The sequence below is a fragment of the Hylobates moloch genome, unplaced genomic scaffold, assembly GCF_009828535.3.
Source record: "Hylobates moloch isolate HMO894 unplaced genomic scaffold, HMol_V3 SCAFFOLD_20, whole genome shotgun sequence".
Classification (NCBI taxonomy): domain Eukaryota; kingdom Metazoa; phylum Chordata; class Mammalia; order Primates; family Hylobatidae; genus Hylobates; species Hylobates moloch.
Window position 1 is genome coordinate 29934532 of NW_026652295.1, and position 17105 is coordinate 29951636.

General features: G+C 49.3%; 1 protein-coding gene across 1 annotated transcript; it reads left to right on the forward strand.

The window, feature by feature from the left end:
* Nucleotides 1–1598: 1598 nt before the first annotated feature.
* MICB (MHC class I polypeptide-related sequence B) lies at nucleotides 1599–14735 on the forward strand. The gene is made up of 6 exons (XM_032141005.2): nucleotides 1599–1714; nucleotides 8976–9215; nucleotides 9489–9776; nucleotides 10365–10643; nucleotides 10743–10895; nucleotides 13467–14735. The coding sequence occupies exons 1-6, from the start codon at nucleotides 1645–1647 to the stop codon at nucleotides 13592–13594; spliced, it is 1158 nt and encodes a 385-aa protein (XP_031996896.1). The 5' UTR covers nucleotides 1599–1644; the 3' UTR covers nucleotides 13595–14735.
* The last annotated feature ends 2370 nt before the right edge of the window (nucleotides 14736–17105 follow it).

Sequence of the window (17105 nt, forward strand, 5' to 3'; positions counted from 1 at the left end):
TTTTAGTAGAGACGGGGTTTCACTGTGTTAGCCAGGATGGTCTCGATCTCCTGACCTCATGATCTGCCCGCCTCGAGCTCCCAAAGTGCTGGGATTACAGGTGTGAGCCACCGCGCCAGGACCCTTTTTCTTTTTTTTTTTTTAAAGGCTAGTCACGTGAAACAGTGGGAGTGAAGAAGAAACAAAAACATCTATAACTGGTTGTGATCAATTAATCGTAAACACCACTGCACGCAGACCAGCCTAACTGGGAAGATTTTAAGGATATGGTGTGGTCTGATAGGTTCCAAGGCAGAGGTGACAGTAACCTGGAAGAGGGAGACTGCTTAGGCAGTGGCATCCTGGTGGGATAGGGTGAGGAGATCCCAGAGCCCACGTGTACTGCAACCCTGGGGAGATGTCACCAGAGAAATGGGGGTGGTGCCAGACAGCAGATTGTGGGAGCTATGGTTTCCATGGTAGAGTAGAAGCATCCATCATGTGTGACATTCAGCAGATGGGTCGCTGTGGGTGGCTTGGAGCACTCTGGTTGTAACTGAGGCAGGCACAGTGTTTAGGAAGCCTGTGCAGTAATCTAGGCTGAAGGGAGGGGAAAGCCTAGACTAAGATTGTGGCTGTGGGATTGATATAGCGTTGAAGGAGCTGACTTTGACTCCCGGAGATGAAGGGGAAAGAGGAAATCAGAAGGGACCAAGGATGGTGATGTTCTTAAGAGAAACTGAGGAGGAAGAGAGGATGATGTGGTGGGAGACGTGTAGAGAGCCTTTGTAGATCTGTCACATTGAAGGGGACTATGGTCCCAGAGGTACAGATGTCCTAAGGCAGGCTGGAAAAGGGAGTCTGGAGAGAGCTCGGTGTTGTAGTGAAGCATGGGGAACCGCCTCGTCGGCCCTGTGATCACCCAGGGACTGAATAGAGAGGGGGCCCTGGGAGACCTCAGACACTTAGAGGATATAAGGGGGTGAAAGGGGGACCTGGCTTTGAGTCGAAGGGAGAAGGAGATTATGAAGCTGAAAGGTCTAAGAGAGTTTGTGGTCTGAGCGTTTCTACTGGGGCAAGTGCTTCTGAGAGGCAGAGGTGGCTGAGATCTGGAAACAGGTCTGCAAATCTGGTCACTGGTCTCATTGCCAGTAACGCTGTGCGCTGTTGAGGGAGTGTATTGGTAGAAAAACCACGCGTTGTCTGTCCTGGAAGGAACAAGCCAGTGAGAGCCGGCCTGATGGGAGGACTGGCGAAAGCGGCTTGGTGAAGCCCGCGCTCCTTGGGGGTGGGAATGCGGGGATGGGGTCGTCGCGATGCAGGGAGGGCGACAGGGTCCAGGCAGTGCTCATAAGGTTGGAGCTGTACTCTCAGCTACTCGGGGCTGGTCCTTGATTTTGGCTGCGCTTGCGCGCGCTCCTCCCTTTCTGGGCGCCAGGTCCCGCCTTCTAAATCTCTCCAGGTCTCCAGGACGCTAGAATTTTCCCTTCCGAACGTGGCCCCGCCCTCTCCACTCGTGATTGGCCCTAAGTTCCGGGCCTCAGTTTTCATTGGATAAGCGGTCGCTGAGCGGGGCGCAGGCGGCTAAATTTCCACTGGGTCTTCTCACCGGCTTCGCTCGGTTGGGCACTGCTGAGCAGCTGAGAAGGTGGCGACGTAGGGGCCATGGGGCTGGGCCGGGTCCTGCTGTTTCTGGCCGTCGCCTTCCCTTTTGCACTCCTGGCAGCCGCCGCTGGTGAGTGGGGTTCCTGGCGGTCCTCGGCGGAGCGGGAGCTGCGGGGCGTTTTCAGGGGTCCGGGTGGGTCGCGGCGAGCGCTGTGCGGTCAGGGCGGGGCTCAGGTGCGCTGTCGGGGGTGCAGGGAGCTGGACGCGGCCTGCTCCCGCCACACCTCAGCCCTGCTTTCCCGTCTCCCGTCTCTTTTTTTTTTTTTTCTGAGACAGAGTCTCTCTCTGTCGCCCAGGCTGGAGTGCAGTGGCGCGATCTTGGCTCACTGCAAACTCCGCCTCCGGGGTTCACGCCATTCTCCTGCCTCAGCCTCCCGAGTAGCTGGGACTACAGGCGCCCGCCACCACGCCCGGCTAATTTTTTGTATTTTTAGTAGAGATGGGGTTTCACCGTGTTAGTCAGGATGGTCTCGATCTCCTGACCGCGTGATCCTCCCGCCTCGGCCTCCCAAAGTGCTAGGATTACAGGCGTGAGCCACCGCGCCCGACCTCCCGTCTCTTTTAAGTCCTCCTCGGGATCGCGCATCACCCGCATTTTCTGGTCTCCTCCTGCACTTTCTCTCCTCCTCTCTCCTCCGCCTCCTCTCTCTTTTCGGACAAACCAGACCTTTTGAGGCCCCTGGGTTCCCGGGCTGCTCCTGTGAATGGCATTCGAAGCCCGTTCCAGCGCGGCCGCTGAGGCAGCCACTTTCCCTGGTGCTGGGGGCGGATCTCAGGTCCCTGAAGTCCTGTCCTTTCCGGGAGCCGACGTGTTCTCAGCTCCTGGGCCGCAGCTCCTGGAGTTGGGGCCCTCCTTTCTTGGGACCCGGAGCTGGTGCTTCCTGCTGCTGTGGGGACCGTGGGGGATCCTGACTCTCAAGCTGAGGGGTTGGAGTCTGCAGGCTCCGGGAAGAGGATTCTTCCTGCGACTTCTCTCATCCCCAGTTCATTCTCCCCTCGCCTCCGGCTCCGGGGGTCCTCTCCTCTCTCGCATCCCACCCCTACTAATGACCAGTGATCTAAGGACACCAGATTCCCTCTCACCTCCTCCCCTGCCCATCTTAGGGCGCCCTGGGTCCTGTTGCTCTCCCAGCTCCCTGCTACCCCTTCCTGTGTGCTGTTCTCTGATCCATTTCTAGGGTGTCCTCTGCCTTCATCCCCCGCCCCCGCCACTGAAGGTCCGTCCCTCTTGCCTCCCTTATGAGCCTTTCCTACAAGCAGCCTTCACCCGGTGCTGCCCCTATGCCTCCCCCTTCCCAAATGTCCCTGACTCTAACTTCCTGGTGCTGCCTTTTGTCCGGGGGGGTCTTCCCTCCATCCCACTCCCCTCCAGACCCCCAAGGGGAGCCCTGATACTAATGGCAGTTGGGCCTTAGGCAGGGCGCAGGGCAGCGCAGGTACCCCCTCCCCTCCAGTGCAGGTGCCTGCTCTGGGCCCTGCCTCATTGTGGGCCCTTCCCCACTCCTTCATCCTCAGCCTCACCCTCTTGAGGACCCCACCCTCCAGCCCACAGGTGCTGGACCATCCCTCCGTGGTCCCTCCGCCCCTCTCCACCTTGGGACCTTGTGCTGCTCCTATCTCTTGCCCAGCTGCCTTGGGCCCTCAGCAAGTTCTCATCTTTCAGTGGGACAGTGGGAGTGCTGGAGCATGTGACAGTGCTGAGCATCTTTCCCAAGCCCCACCCTCCCCCGGAGCGCCCTCCCCTCCTGTCCTCACCCTACCCCAAGTTCTCCCACAGTCACTCCTGCCCCATGTTCATGCCGCCCTCCAGTTCTTGCTCTGCCCATCTCCCCTCCCCAACCCAGACCTAAAACAGTCTGTTGGGCCAACTGTTCCTTGACCTTCATTCTTTTCTTTTGGTTCCTTGACCCCAGTGGGCATATCTAAAATCTGTTTTGCCTGCTCTTGGGGTGCCACTGCTCCCCCTCCAGCACTACTCCTTTTGGCAGGTCCTTCCTCAGGCTGAGAATCTCCCCCACTACCTTGGTTTTCTCTCTCTGGCCAGCACCCCCACCTCTTGCTTTGTTTTTAATTTTTAACTTTTGTTTGGGTACGTAGTAGATATATATGTATATTTTTATGGGGTACATGGGATATTTTGACACAGGCCTACAATATGTAATAATCACATCAGGGTAAATGGGGTATCTATCCAACAAGCATTTATCCTTTCTTTGTGCTACAAACAACCCCATTATGCTCTTTCAGTTATTTTTAAATGTACAATAAATTATTGTTGACTGTACTCACCCTGCTGTGCTATCTACTAGATCTTATTCATTCTAACTATATTTTTGTACCCATTAACCATCCGCGTCCGCCACTCCCCACTACCCTTCTCAGCCTCTGGTAATCATCATTCTATTGTCTCTCCCCATGAGGTCAATTGTTTTAATTTTTGGCTGCCACAAATAAGTGAGAACACGCAAAGTTTGTCTGTCTGGGCCTGGGGTTTATTTCACTTCACATGATGACCTCCAGTTCTTTGCAAATGACACGATGGCTGAATGGTACTCCACATACACGTGTGCACCACATTTTCTTTATCCATTCGTCTGTTGATGGACACTTAGGTTGCCTGCAGATCTTGGCTATTTTGAATAGTGCTGCATTAAACATGGAAAAGTAGATAGCTCTTTAATATACCGATTTCCTTTCTTTTGGGTATATGCCTAACAGTGGGAGTGCTGGAGCATATGACAGCTCTATTATATTTGTAGTTTTTGGAAGAACCTCCACATTGTTTCCCATAGTGGTTGTACTAGTTTACATTCCCAACCAACAGTGTACAAGGGTTCCCTTTGGCTACATCCTCGCCAGCATTCCTTACTGCCTGTCTTCTGCATAAAAGCCAGTTTATCTGGGGTGGGATGTTATCTCGTAAGAGTTTTGATTTGCGTTCATCTGTTGACGAACGATGTTGAGCACCTTTTCATATACCTGTTTGCCATTTGTATGTCTTCTTTTGAGAAATGATTATTCAGATCTTTTGCTCATTTTTAATTTGGATTATTAGATTTTTTTTCCTATAGAGTTGTTTGAGCTCCTTATATGTTTCAGTTACTGATCCTTTGTCAGATGAATAGTTTGAAAATATTTTCTCCCATTCTTGGATGGTCTCTTCATTTTGTTTATTGTTTCCTTTGCTGTGCAGAAGCTTTTTAACTTGATATGATCCCATTTCTGCAATTTTACTTTGGTTACCTGTGCTTGTGGGGTATTACTTTAAAAATCTTTGCCCAGTCCAATATCCTAGAGAGTTTCCCCAATGTTTTCTTGTATAGTTTCATAGTTTGAGGTCATAGATTTACATCTTTAATCCATTTTGATTTGATTTTTGTATATGGTGAAAGATAGGGTCTAGTTTCATTCTTCTGCATAAGGATATCTAGTTTCCCCAGCATCATTTATTGAAGAGACTCTCCTTTGCCAATGTGTGTTCTTGGTACCTTTGTTGGAAATGAGTTTACTGTAGATGTATGGATTTGTTTCTGGGTTCTCTATTCTGTTTCATTGGTCTGTGTGTCTGTTTTTATGCCAGTATCATGCTGTTTTGGTTACTGTAGCTCTGTAGTATAATTTGAAGTCAGATAATATGATTCCTCTAGTTTTGTTCATTTTGCTCAGGATAGCTTTATCTATTCTGGTTTTTTTTTGTGGTTCCATATACATTTTAGGATTATTTTTACTATTTCTGTGAAGAATATCATTAGTGTTTTGATAGGGATTGCATTGAATCTGTAGATTGCTTTGGGCAGTACGGATATTTCAACAAAATTGATTCTTCCAGTCCATGAACGTGGAATATCTTTTCCATTTTTTGTGTCCTCTTCAATTTTTTGCATCAGTGTTTTTTGTTTTTGGTTTTTGAGATGGAGTTTCGCTCTTGTTGCCCAGGCTAGAATGCAATGGCGTGATCTTCGCTCACCGCAACCTCCGCCTCCCAGGTTCAAGTGATTCTTCTGCCTCAGCCTCCCAAGTAGCTGAGATTAGAGGCATGTACCACTGTGCCTGGCTAATTTTGTATTTTTAGTAGAGACGGGGTTTCTCCATGTTGGCCAGGCTGGTCTTGAACTCCCGACCTCAGGTGATCCACCTGCCTCGGCCTCCCAAAGTGCTGGGATTACAGGCATGAGCCACCACGCCCAGCCACATCACTGTTTTATAGTTTCTGTTGGAGAGATCTTTCACTTCTTCAGTTAAGTTTATTCCTCAGTAGTTTATTTTATTTGTAGCTATTGTAAATGGGATTCGTTTCTTGATTTCTTTTTCAGATTATTTGCTGTTAGCACATAGACATGCTACTGATTTTTGCATGTTGATTTTGTATCCTGCAACTTTACTGAATTTGTTCTTCAGTTCTAATAGTTTTTTGGTGGAGTCTTTAGGTTTTTCCAAATATCAGATCACATGATGTGCAAACAAGGATAATCTGACTTCTTCTTTTCCAGTTTTAATGCCCTTTCTTTCTTTCTCCTGTCTGATTGCTCTAGTTAGGATCTGTAGTACTGTGTTGCATAACTGTGGTAAAATTAGTCATCCTTGTCTTATTCCAGATCTTAGAGAAAAGGCTTTCAGTTTTCCCCCATTCAGTATGTTACTAGCTGTGAGTTCGTCATATATGGCTTTTATTATATTGAGTTCTGTTCCTTGTATACTTAGTTTTTTGAGAGTTTTTATCATGAAGGGATGTTGAATTTATCAAATGCTTTTTCAGTATCAATTGAATGATACTGGCTTTTGTCCTCTATTCTGTTGATATGACGTATTACATTGATTTATTTGTGTATGTTAAATCATCCTTGCAAACCTGGAATACATTCCACTTGGTCATAAAGAATGATCTTTTTAATATATTGTTGAATTTGGTTTGCTAGTATTTCCTTGACGATTTTTACATCGATGTTCATCAGGGATATAGGCCTGTAGTTTTCTTTTTTTGATGTGTCTTTACCTGGGTTTGGTATCAGGATATTCCTGGCTTTGTAAAATGAGTTTGGAAGTATTCCCTCCTCCTCTGTTTTTCAGAACAGTTTGAATAGGACTGATATTTCTTGTTCTTTAAATGTTTAATTGTGGTAAAGTATACATTACATAAATTTTACTGTTTTAACCACTTTTCAGTGTATACTCAGTGGCATTAGATACATTCATATTTTTGTGCAACCCAAAACTCTGTACCCATTAATCGGTAACTCCCCATTCCTCCCTACCTCTGGCCCCTGGTAACCACCATTCTACTTTTTATTTCTATGAATTTGACCACTCTAGGTACCTCATTTAAGTAGAATCATGTAATGTTTGTCTTTTTGTTTCTGGCTTATTTCACTTATAATATTTTTGAGGTTCGGTGGGCACAGTGGCTCACGCCTGGATTTCCAGCAGTTTGGGAGGCTGAAGCAGGTGGATCACCTGAGTTTTGGAGTTCGAAACCAGCCTGGCCAGCCTGGCCAACATGGTGAAACCCCATCTCTACTAAAAATACTAAAAGTTAGCCGGGCGTGATGGCGGGTGCCTGTAATCTCAGCTACTCGGGAGGCTGAGGCAGGAGAATCGCTTGAATCCGGGAAGTGGAGGTTGCAGTGAGCTGAGATCAGGCCACTGCACTCCAGCCTGGGCAACAAGAGTGAAATTCCCTCTCCAAAAAAATAAAAAATAAAACAATAATAATAATAATATTTTCGAAGTTCATCCAAGTTGTAGTATGGGTCAGAATTTAATTCCTTTTAAGGATGGATAATACTCATTATATGTATGTACCACATCTTGGTTATCCATCCCTCAGACAACGGACACTTGGGTTACTTCTACCTTTTGGATATTGGCAAATATTTCATTTCCTTTGGGTATATATTTATTTCCTTTGGGTATTTCTTTTGGGTATATATCCAGAAATAGAAGCAGTACACAGGGGCTTCATTTTCTCTACCTCCTTGCCAACCTTGCTCTTTGTGTGCGTGTGTGTGTGTGTGTGTGTGTGGGTGTGTGTGTGTGTAGGTGTGTGATAACAGCCATACTGATTGGTTTCAGATGGCATCTCATTGTGGTTTGGATTTGCATTTTCCTAATGAGTGCTGATATTGAGCATTTTTTCATGTGTTTGTTGATCATTTGTATATTTTCTTTGAAGAATTTGCCATTTAAGTCTTTTGCCCATTTTTTCCCCCACATGGTGTCTCATGGCTACTTTGCCCATTTTTTAGTGGGTCGACTGTTTTGTTGTTTTTGTCAGACTTTTTTATATATTCTGGAAACGAATCTCTTATCAGATATATGACATGCAATATTTATTTCATTTCGGGGTTGATTGCTTTTTCACTCTGATTGTGCCCTTTGATGCATAGATGTTTTGAATTTTCATGAGTCCACTTTGTCAGTTCTTTCTATTCTATCTGTGCTTTGGTGTCATATCCATGAAAGCACTGTCAATCCTATGTCATGAAGATTATCCCCAATGTTTGCTTCTAAGAAATTTTTAGGTTTTAGTTCTTGAGTGTAGAGTTTAGGTCTTTGATTCATTTTGAGTTAATTTTTGTATATAGTGCAAATTAAGGGTCCAATTTTATTTTATTTGAACACCCAGTGCCCCCAGAACTATTTGCTGAAAAGATCAACTGACTCTTTGTCACCTGCTCACCCCAGTGGACACTAGCTGTTCCACCCACTTGCTGTCCTGGGGCCTTGTCATGCCACTCTTCTACTTTGGACCCAAGCCCACACCATTGCTCCCCTCTGGGATACTGACCCCACTATAAACTTCACTGGGGCTACAACCTTCCTACCCCTTGTGCCTCATGACCACCCCCTCCCTTGCCCCCACTATGCCCATGATGAGTCTCTTCTCGAGGCAGCTCCCCTTGCCTCCATCTCACCCTCACCTGTGCACCACAGCCACACTGGACATGGGTCCCTCTGAGCCTGAGTCCCTTCCCATTCCCACCGTCCCCTCTGGCAAGACCTTCCTTCCACCACTGCCTTCATGCTCCTCCCTTGCCCCTGCAGGGCAACCTCTCCCCTTGGCCCCTATTCCCTTAGGGGGCTTGTGGCCACCCAGTCCTGGCAACTGGCCTACAAGTTTGCCATCTTCATTCCCCCTTCTTCTGTTCATCAGCCCCCTCCTCTGTCCTCCCACCCTCACAGTTTTCCTTGTATATGAAATCCTCGTTCTTGTCCCTTTACCCGTGTGCATTTCCTGCCTCCTCAGGAAGGTTGGGACAGCAGACCTGTGTGTTAAACATCAATGTGAAGTTACTTCCAGGAAGAAGTTTCACCTGTAATTTCCTCTTCCCCAGAGCCCCACAGTCTTCGTTATAACCTCACGGTGCTGTCCCGGGATGGATCTGTGCAGTCAGGGTTTCTCGCTGAGGGACATCTGGATGGTCAGCTGTTCCTGCACTGTGATGGGCAGAAATGCAGGACAAAGCCCCAGGGACAGTGGGCAGAAGACGTCCTGGAAGCTGAGACCAGAGACTTGACAGAGAACGGAAAGAACCTCAGGATGACCCTGGCTCATTTGAAGGACCAGAAAGGAGGTGAGAGTCGGCAGGGGCAGGAGTGACTGGAGAGGCCTTTTCCAGAAAAGTTAGGGGCAGAGGGCAGGACCTGTCTCTTCCCACTGGATCTGGCTCAGGCTGGGGGTGAGGAATGGGGGTCAGTGGAACTCAGCAGGGAGGTGAGCCGGCACTCAGCCCACACAGGGAGGCATGGAGGAGGGCCAGGGAGGCGTACCCCCTGGGCTGAGTTCTTCACTTGGGTGGAAAGGTGTCGGGTTCGGGAATGGAGAAGTCACTGCTGGGTGGGGGCAGGCTTGCATTCCCTCCAGGAGATTAGGGTCTGTGAGATCCATGAAGACAACAGCACCAGGGCCTTCCGGCATTTCTACTACGATGAGGAGCTCTTCCTCTCCCAAAACCTGGAGACTCAGGAACAGACAGAGCCCCAGTCCTCCAGAGCTCAGATCTTGGCTATGAATGTCAGCAATTTCTGGAAGGAAGATGCCATGAAGACCAAGACACACTATCGCGCTGTGCAGGCAGACTGCCTGAAGAAACTACAGCAATATCGAGAATCCGGCATAGTCCTGAGGAGAACAGGTACCGACCCTGGCCAGGGGCTCTCCTCTCCCTCCAATTCTGCTAGATTTGCCTCACCTCCCAGCTGTGTCCAGGGAAACCCTCCCTGTGCTATGGACGAAGGCATTTCCTGTTGGCATATTGTGTCCTGATTTTCCTCTATTGTTAGAGCCACTGGATAAAGACAGTGGGTCAGGGACTGAACCGTGCAGTGTTGTAATCAGGGAAAGCAGAGGACCCTCCGACGGAATCCTGAGCCTGTGGTGGGTGTCAGGCAGGAAAGGAAGCCTTCAGGGCCAGGGCTGCCCCCTCTGCCTCCCAGCCTGCCCATCCCGGAGAGTTCCCTCCTGGCCCCACGACCCAGGAGTCCACCCCTGACATCCCCCCTCCTCAGCATCAATGTGGGGATCCCAGAGCCTGAGGCCACAGTCCCGAGGCCCATCCTCCTGCCAGCCTGGAGGAACTAGGCCCCAGGGTGAGGACAGACTTGCAGATCAGGGGTCCCGGAGGGCTTCAGCCAGAGTGAGAACAGTGGAGAGAAACAGCCCTGTTCCTCTCCCCTCCTTAGAGGGGAGCAGGGCTTCACTGGCTCTGCCCTTTCTTCTCCAGTGCCCCCCATGGTGAATGTCACCCGCAGCGAGGCCTCAGAGGGCAACATCACCGTGACGTGCTGGGCTTCTGGCTTCTATCCCTGGAATATCACACTGACCTGGCGTCAGGATGGGGTATCTTTGAGCCACGACGCCCAGCAGTGGGGGGATGTCCTGCGTGATAAGAATGGAACCTACCAGACCTGGGTGGCCACCAGGATTCGCCAAGGAGAGGAGCAGAGGTTCACCTGCCACGTGGAACACAGTGGGAATCACAGCACTCACCCTGTGCCTTCTGGTGAGCCTAGGGTGACCCTGGAGAGGTCAGGCCAGGGTAGGGACAGGAGGGATGGCTGTGGCTCTCTGCCCAGTGTATAACAAGTCCCTTTTTTTTCAGGGAAAGTGCCGGTGCTCCAGAGTCAATGGACAGACATTCCATTTTTTTCTGCTGTTGCTGCTGCTGCTGCTGCTGCTGCTGCTGCTATTTTTATTATTATTATTTTCTATGTCCTTTTGTGTAAGAAGAAAACATCAGCTGCAGAGGGTCCAGGTGAGAAAAGGGGGCAGTTTCTGGAGACGGTAAGGCCTCTGTCTGGTCAGTAGGGTCCCTTCATTGCTCCTGCAAAGATAGGCATGTTGGTGACAAGGCTTCTGTAACAGGGGATGGAAGTTGGGGAATGTGGGAACGGAATGGGGGCAGCATCTCCATCTACACCCATAAGTGTTTCCCAAGCGAGGGTCAAACATCCAGCTGTGGCCTCCTCCTGCTGCAGGTGAGGAGTGGGCAGCAGGGAGGGCTGCGGCGCCTGCTTTGTCTCCATCCCCGTCTCTGTGTCTCTCAGGCTCACTAGGGCGCATCCAGGTGGGGTGAGCTGGGAATCACGTGCTGATTGCTGAGGGCCTGGATGATCATGGCCTCAGAGGGAGCAAATAGTAAAGGTGGCTGTGATCTGGGGAGGGCCAGAAACTGGAGAGGAATCTGAGGAGAGGCGGGGCCCCTATTCCCTTCCTCTCTGCATCCCTCTCCCCTATTTCTCCAGCCATCGGGGCAGACACCAAGAAAAAGACCTATGAGGCCCAGCCTGGGGGCCCTGCCTGTGTAGCCCTTTGGAGACCCCTTGTAACAGGGAGGGTCCTGAGCACACACGGCCATCTCTGTCCACGTTGCAGCTCCCCATGCACCTCCTCCAGGAGCTTTCTTGAGGTTGTTGTGTCCTCTGTGCCATTCGAGGCCCTGCTCTTTCCAGGTTCCCATGGCCTGGCCTCCCTGAGTTTCCTTGCAGATGACATGGATGAGTAGATAAGCAGATGTTCCTGGGCCATTTGAGGAGCGGGACCCAGCCCCTCCTCAGGACAGCTGTGGTCCCTGTTTTCATCCTACCTCCAAGTGTTTTCTTCTCCAGGCCCTGAGGGACACAGTCCCCAGGTCCCATGTTTTTGGGGCTTTGTCCTGTGCTCTGTGGCCTCGCCTTGCCCTCCCTGGGCCAATTTCCCTTTCTAAAGGTGGTCACTGCCTGGTAAGTTTGGAGTAAGGGACGGTCAGAATCATTTCCCCCACAGTCAGGTTGTTTGACGGGGGATGAAAAGAGACAGCAGGAAGTTTTGTGTTTCTGCAAAGACAGAAGCAGTTCAGGGGACAGTGAGAGGCTGGAGTGTCCAGGAGACCTGAGTCTTTCCCGACTTCTGTGTGTCTGGCAGTAGGGGCGCTGGTTTCTCATCCTTGAACCTAATTGCACTGTCAGTCAGCCCCTCAGGCCTGAGCAGATGGGAAGGTTCGTCCCCTGCCCTGCAGCAAGAGGGCCCCATCCAGGAGGCAGCCACAGCAGGGGCAGTGCAGGTCTGTGGTCGCTCCTGCTCTCACTTGCGGCGTCTCCCTTAGGATTGTCAGTTCTGCTTCCCTGTGGGCAGGAATGGTTTCCTTGTAGGTCACTGGGGTTTTGGCCAGGAAAAGAGTATGAAGTTCATGTGCCAGTTTCTCAAAATTCCTGCTTTCAATATTGATGTCCAGTAAAGATATTCATAATTTCAGCTCTATAATCTCCATAGGATTCCCTCTAATACTGTAAAGCATATTCTATGAAACAGAAACACAAATTTCTCAAAATTCCTGCGATGTCCAGTCAAGATTTTCATAATTTCAGCTCTGCAATCTTCATAGGATTTCCTCTAATACTGTAAAGCATATTAAATGAAACAGGAACTGAAATTTGGAGCCCCCTCTCCAGGAGGGTCTGTGTGGAGATGGTGGCTGTGGCAGTGGCAGTTCCCAGGTGCAGAGGGTGGGCAGAGGCAGCCTCAGGCTAAGGGGTCTCCCCTACTCCACATGGAGAAAATCTCTTGTATGTTGCAAGGGCAGTGGCCTGGGTGGAATCTCTGCTAGGGACAGAGCAGGAAGGCCTCGCAGCCTCACCAAGCAGCAGTCCTGGGGTGGAGCTGCGTTTCCAGGGTTAAGTGGACCAGGCAGGAGCAGTGGTTACTCAAGAGCAGGTCACAGGCTTGGGTTGGTGCTGAGGGTCAGGAGAGGCCAGGCCTCCTCGAGCAAGGTGGGGGTCCCAGGGTCATGTCAGGTGCAGATCCTGTGGCAGCCATGTCTTTCCATGCTGGGCCCCCCAGGCTTCCTGATGGGGTCCCCAGTTAGGAGCTGCCTGCTCAGGGCTGGGAGGGGAGGAACGCTGAGCCGCAGACAGAGGGCAGAGCCCACAGTGGGCATGGCCTGCCCTGGTGTGCAGGTGCCTCTGCAGGACAGGAGGGCCTGGGGACTGAGAGCAAGGGTCAGGGCCTCTCTTTGGGGAGGCCTCTCACTATAACAGGACTGGTCAGGCCTGAGAGGAGGGGAGGGCACTGGGTTCCCTCCTGGGTCTTGTCCTTTTGTCTTGGGGCCCTTTCATTCCCTGCACGATGAGTGGTGGGCACAGGACAGGGGCTGATGTTGATGGAGTGATGGGAGAGAACTGGCAGGGGCTGGGAAAAGCAAGGAGGGAGGAAGAAAAAAGTGGGGCCCTCATCTTCTCTCAGAGAAAGGGTGAATCTGATTTTGGAGCAACTGAAGAGAGAAAAGTCCTTAGGGAATAAACACAACACTGCACCCAGTGGAGCATTTACCCATTTCCCTCTTCTCCAGAGCTCGTGAGCCTGCACGTCCTGGATCAACACCCAGTTGGGACAGGAGACCACAGGGATGCCACACAGCTGGGATTTCAGCCTCTGATGTCAGCTCCTGGGTCCACTGGTTCCACTGAGGGTGCCTAGACTCTACAGCCAGGCAGCCGGGATTCAACTCCCTGCCTGGATCTCACCAGCACTTTCCCTCTGTTGCCTGACCTATGAAACAGAGAAAATAACATCACTTATTTATTGTTGTTGGATGCTGCAAAGTGTTAGTAGGTATGAGGTGTTTGCTGCTCTGCCACATAGAGAGCCAGCAAAGGGATCATGACCAACTCAACATTCCATTGGAGGCTATATGACCAAACAGCAAATTGTTTATCATGAATGCAGGATGCGGGCAAACTCACGACTGCTCCTGCCAACAGAAGGTTTGCTGAGGGCATTCACTCCATGGTGCTCATTGAGGTTCTCTACTGGGTCATCTAGAGCCTATTGTTTGAGGAATGCCATCTTACAAGCCTACTCTGGACCCAGCAGCTGACTCCTTCTTCCACCCCTCTTCTCGCTGTCTCCTATACCAATAAATACGAAGGGCTTTGGAAGATCAGAGCCCTTGTTCACGAGAAGCAAGAAGCCCCCTGACCAAATATACTCTTTTGTCTTTGTCTTTACTCCCACGTTCGTCCTTTGTTCAGTCCAATACAGGGTTGTGGGGCCCTTAATAGTGCCATATTAATTGGTATCATTATTTCTGTTGTTTTTGTATTTTTTTTTTTTTTTTTTTGAGACAGAGTCTCACTCTGTCACTCAGGCTGCAGTTCACTGGCGTGATCTCAGCTCACTGCAACCTCTGCCTGCCAGGTTCAAGCACTTCTCGTACCTCAGACTCCCGAATGGCTGGGATTACAGATAGGCACCACCACACCCAGCTAATTTTTGTATTTTTTGTAGAGACGGGGTTTCGACAAGTTGGCCAGCCCAGTCTCAAACTCCCGACCTCAGGTGATCTGCCTGCCTCGGCCTCCCAGAGTGCTGGGATTATAAGAATGAGCCACCGTGCCTGGCCTGTTTTATTATATTGTAATATATTTTATTATATTAGCCACCATGCCCGTCCTATTTTCTTATGTTTTAATATATTTTAATATATTACATGTGCAGTAATTAGATTATCATGGGTGAGCTTTATGAGTGAGTATCTTGGTAATGACTCCTCCTGACCAGCCCAGGACCAGCTTTCTCGTCACCTTGAGGTCCCCTCGCCCCATCACTCCATTATGCATTACTCTGTGTCTACTATTATGTGTGCACAATTTATACTGTAAATGTTTACTCTTTAAATAGACATTTCTGGTCTGTGTTTTATTTCATGCGCCTGGGAGCGGATAAAGTGTGAGGTTCAGGGAGAAGGAGAAGTCTGTCTCAATGCCTTGACCCAGCATCAAAGCAATCTCCCCTCCTTGTTCCCTTTCCCTGCTAGTTCCCAATGACTGACAGATTCACAGCAGAACAGAAAGGACTGGGAAGGGATGGAGGTGGGACATCTGGTGCCAACATTCAGGGGCTGACCCTGTGGGGGAACATCTGCCCTGAAGAGTTGGAGCCTTCATCTGATGACACAGAGATCTCTGTCACTGTATTCAGGGAAAGGATCAAGCCTCACTCCCCATGCAGAGAGGAGGTTCTGGCTGCGATCCAGCCTGTGGGAGAGTTGAGGACCCGCTCCCTCTACAGTGACAGCCAAGAACCTGCAGGTGACAGAGAAGGCTTCCCCTCAACTGTGTCCTATCAGGTTCTTCCAAGCATCAAGGAATAGACCTGGGACATTGCCTCCAGTGATATGAACACACCCAGGAGTGAGGTGGCCCTGCCAGGGGGTCCTGGTGCTGCCACTTGTTTTGGGAGCTGAGTGTCTGGAGAGGGGTGTGGAGAGTAGGCTTTCTGCAAAACAGTAATCACGACCTATACATTATTTTATTCTTCATTAGCTTTTTGCCATGAAATAAAACAGGTACCCAAAAAGAAAAACTGCTGAAAATGTTGCCCTTTAATAATAATAATAAATAATAATAATAAAAGATAAACACCCTTTAACCACCAGAGATATAGAAGTTTGTCAGCCAGCCCAGAAACCCCATCATTTGCCCCAGCTCAGTGATAAAGGCTTCCCTCCCCTACATAAAATCACAGCCTGACCTTTATGATGAGCACTTCTTTGTTCTATTTTATATTTTCATCCTCTGAAATTGTAGTTTAGTTTTACCTTGGGATATATAATTTTTGTTCTCTTTTTTTCTTTTTTTTTTTAAGACGGAGTTTCACTCTGTCACCCAGGCTGGAGTGCAGTGGTGCGATCTCGGCTCACTGCAAGCTCCGCCTCATGGGTTCATGCGATTCTCCTGCCTCAGCCTCCCCAGTAGCTGAGACTACAGGTGCCTGCCACTACGCCCAGCTAATTTTTTTGTATTTTTAGTAAAGACAGGGTTTCACCGTGTTAGCCAGGATGGTCTTGATCTCCTGACCTCATGATCTGCCTGCCTCGGCCTCCCAAAGTGCTGGGATTACAGGCGTGAGCCACCGCGCCCGGCCTGTTCTCTTTTTTTCTCTGTGCTCCTCCTTGAAATTTATATTGTCTGATTGAGTTTTCCATAGTTTGCATTTTGCTGGCTCCACCCCAAGGCATAGTTTAATATGGACTTGTTTTATCTGTACTTTCTATAAATTGGTAGTTGGCTACAGAGATTTGCTTATAGGCTGACTTGATTTTCTTCTTGAATACTTTATTTATGGCACTCCATTGTATTCTTCCATCAGGAGGAAGAACTTAGTACTGGTTATTTACTTTTACTCTACTTTTAATTGCCATTGCTTTTCAATGGCTAAATCTGTTAATTCGTTACGGGTTGCAAAAGAATTATAGTCTCAGTCTCTCATTCCTTCCCCATTTACTAGTTGAATAATTTCTGAAATAAGAGATTTACCCTTGGCTGGACGCGGTGACTCACGCCTGTAATCCCAGCACTTTGGGAGGCCGAGGCTGGCGGATCACCTGAGGTCGGGAGTTCAAGACCATCCTGACGAACATGAAGAAACTGTGTCTCTATTAAAAATACAAAATTAGCCGGGCGTGGTGGCTCATGCCTGTAATCCCAGCTACTCGGGAGGCGGAGGTAGGAGAATTGCTTGAACCCGGGAGGCAGAGGTTGCAGTGAGCCGAGATGGCGCCATCGCACTCCAGCCTGGGCATCAAGAGTGAAACTCCATCTCAGAATAAATAAATAAATAAAGTGGAGCACTTGACGGCCATGGGAGAGAATCAGCTATGACCACACACAGCAAGATGATGAGCCCAACAAAGATGACGAGCCCAACTACATGAAAACAGCTTTTAATTTCATTCAATCAGAACTGACAGAACTAATCTACAGTGTTACAAATCAAGACAGTGGCTACTCTAGAGTGGGGGAGGGTGGTTTACGAGTGACTAGGACTCAACGATGTTTCTTGGAGGGTGGAAATGATGTTGCTTGATGAAGGTGTTGTTTATCTGAGTTTTTACTTGGTCAAAACCCACTGCCCACCTGTGATTTGTCCACCTTCCTCCATGCATGTTGTCCTTCATTCAAGTTTACATTTCTGGTGTTTTGAAACA

Bases quoted from the DNA above. Each gene is read 5' to 3' on its own strand.
- MICB (XM_032141005.2), top strand. From the start codon at position 1,645: ATGGGGCTGGGCCGGGTCCTGCTGTTTCTGGCCGTCGCCTTCCCTTTT. The intron at 1,715-8,975 runs GTGAGTGGGGTT...CCTCTTCCCCAG, and splicing joins ACTCCTGGCAGCCGCCGCTG to AGCCCCACAGTCTTCGTTAT. The intron at 9,777-10,364 runs GTACCGACCCTG...TTTCTTCTCCAG, and splicing joins CATAGTCCTGAGGAGAACAG to TGCCCCCCATGGTGAATGTC.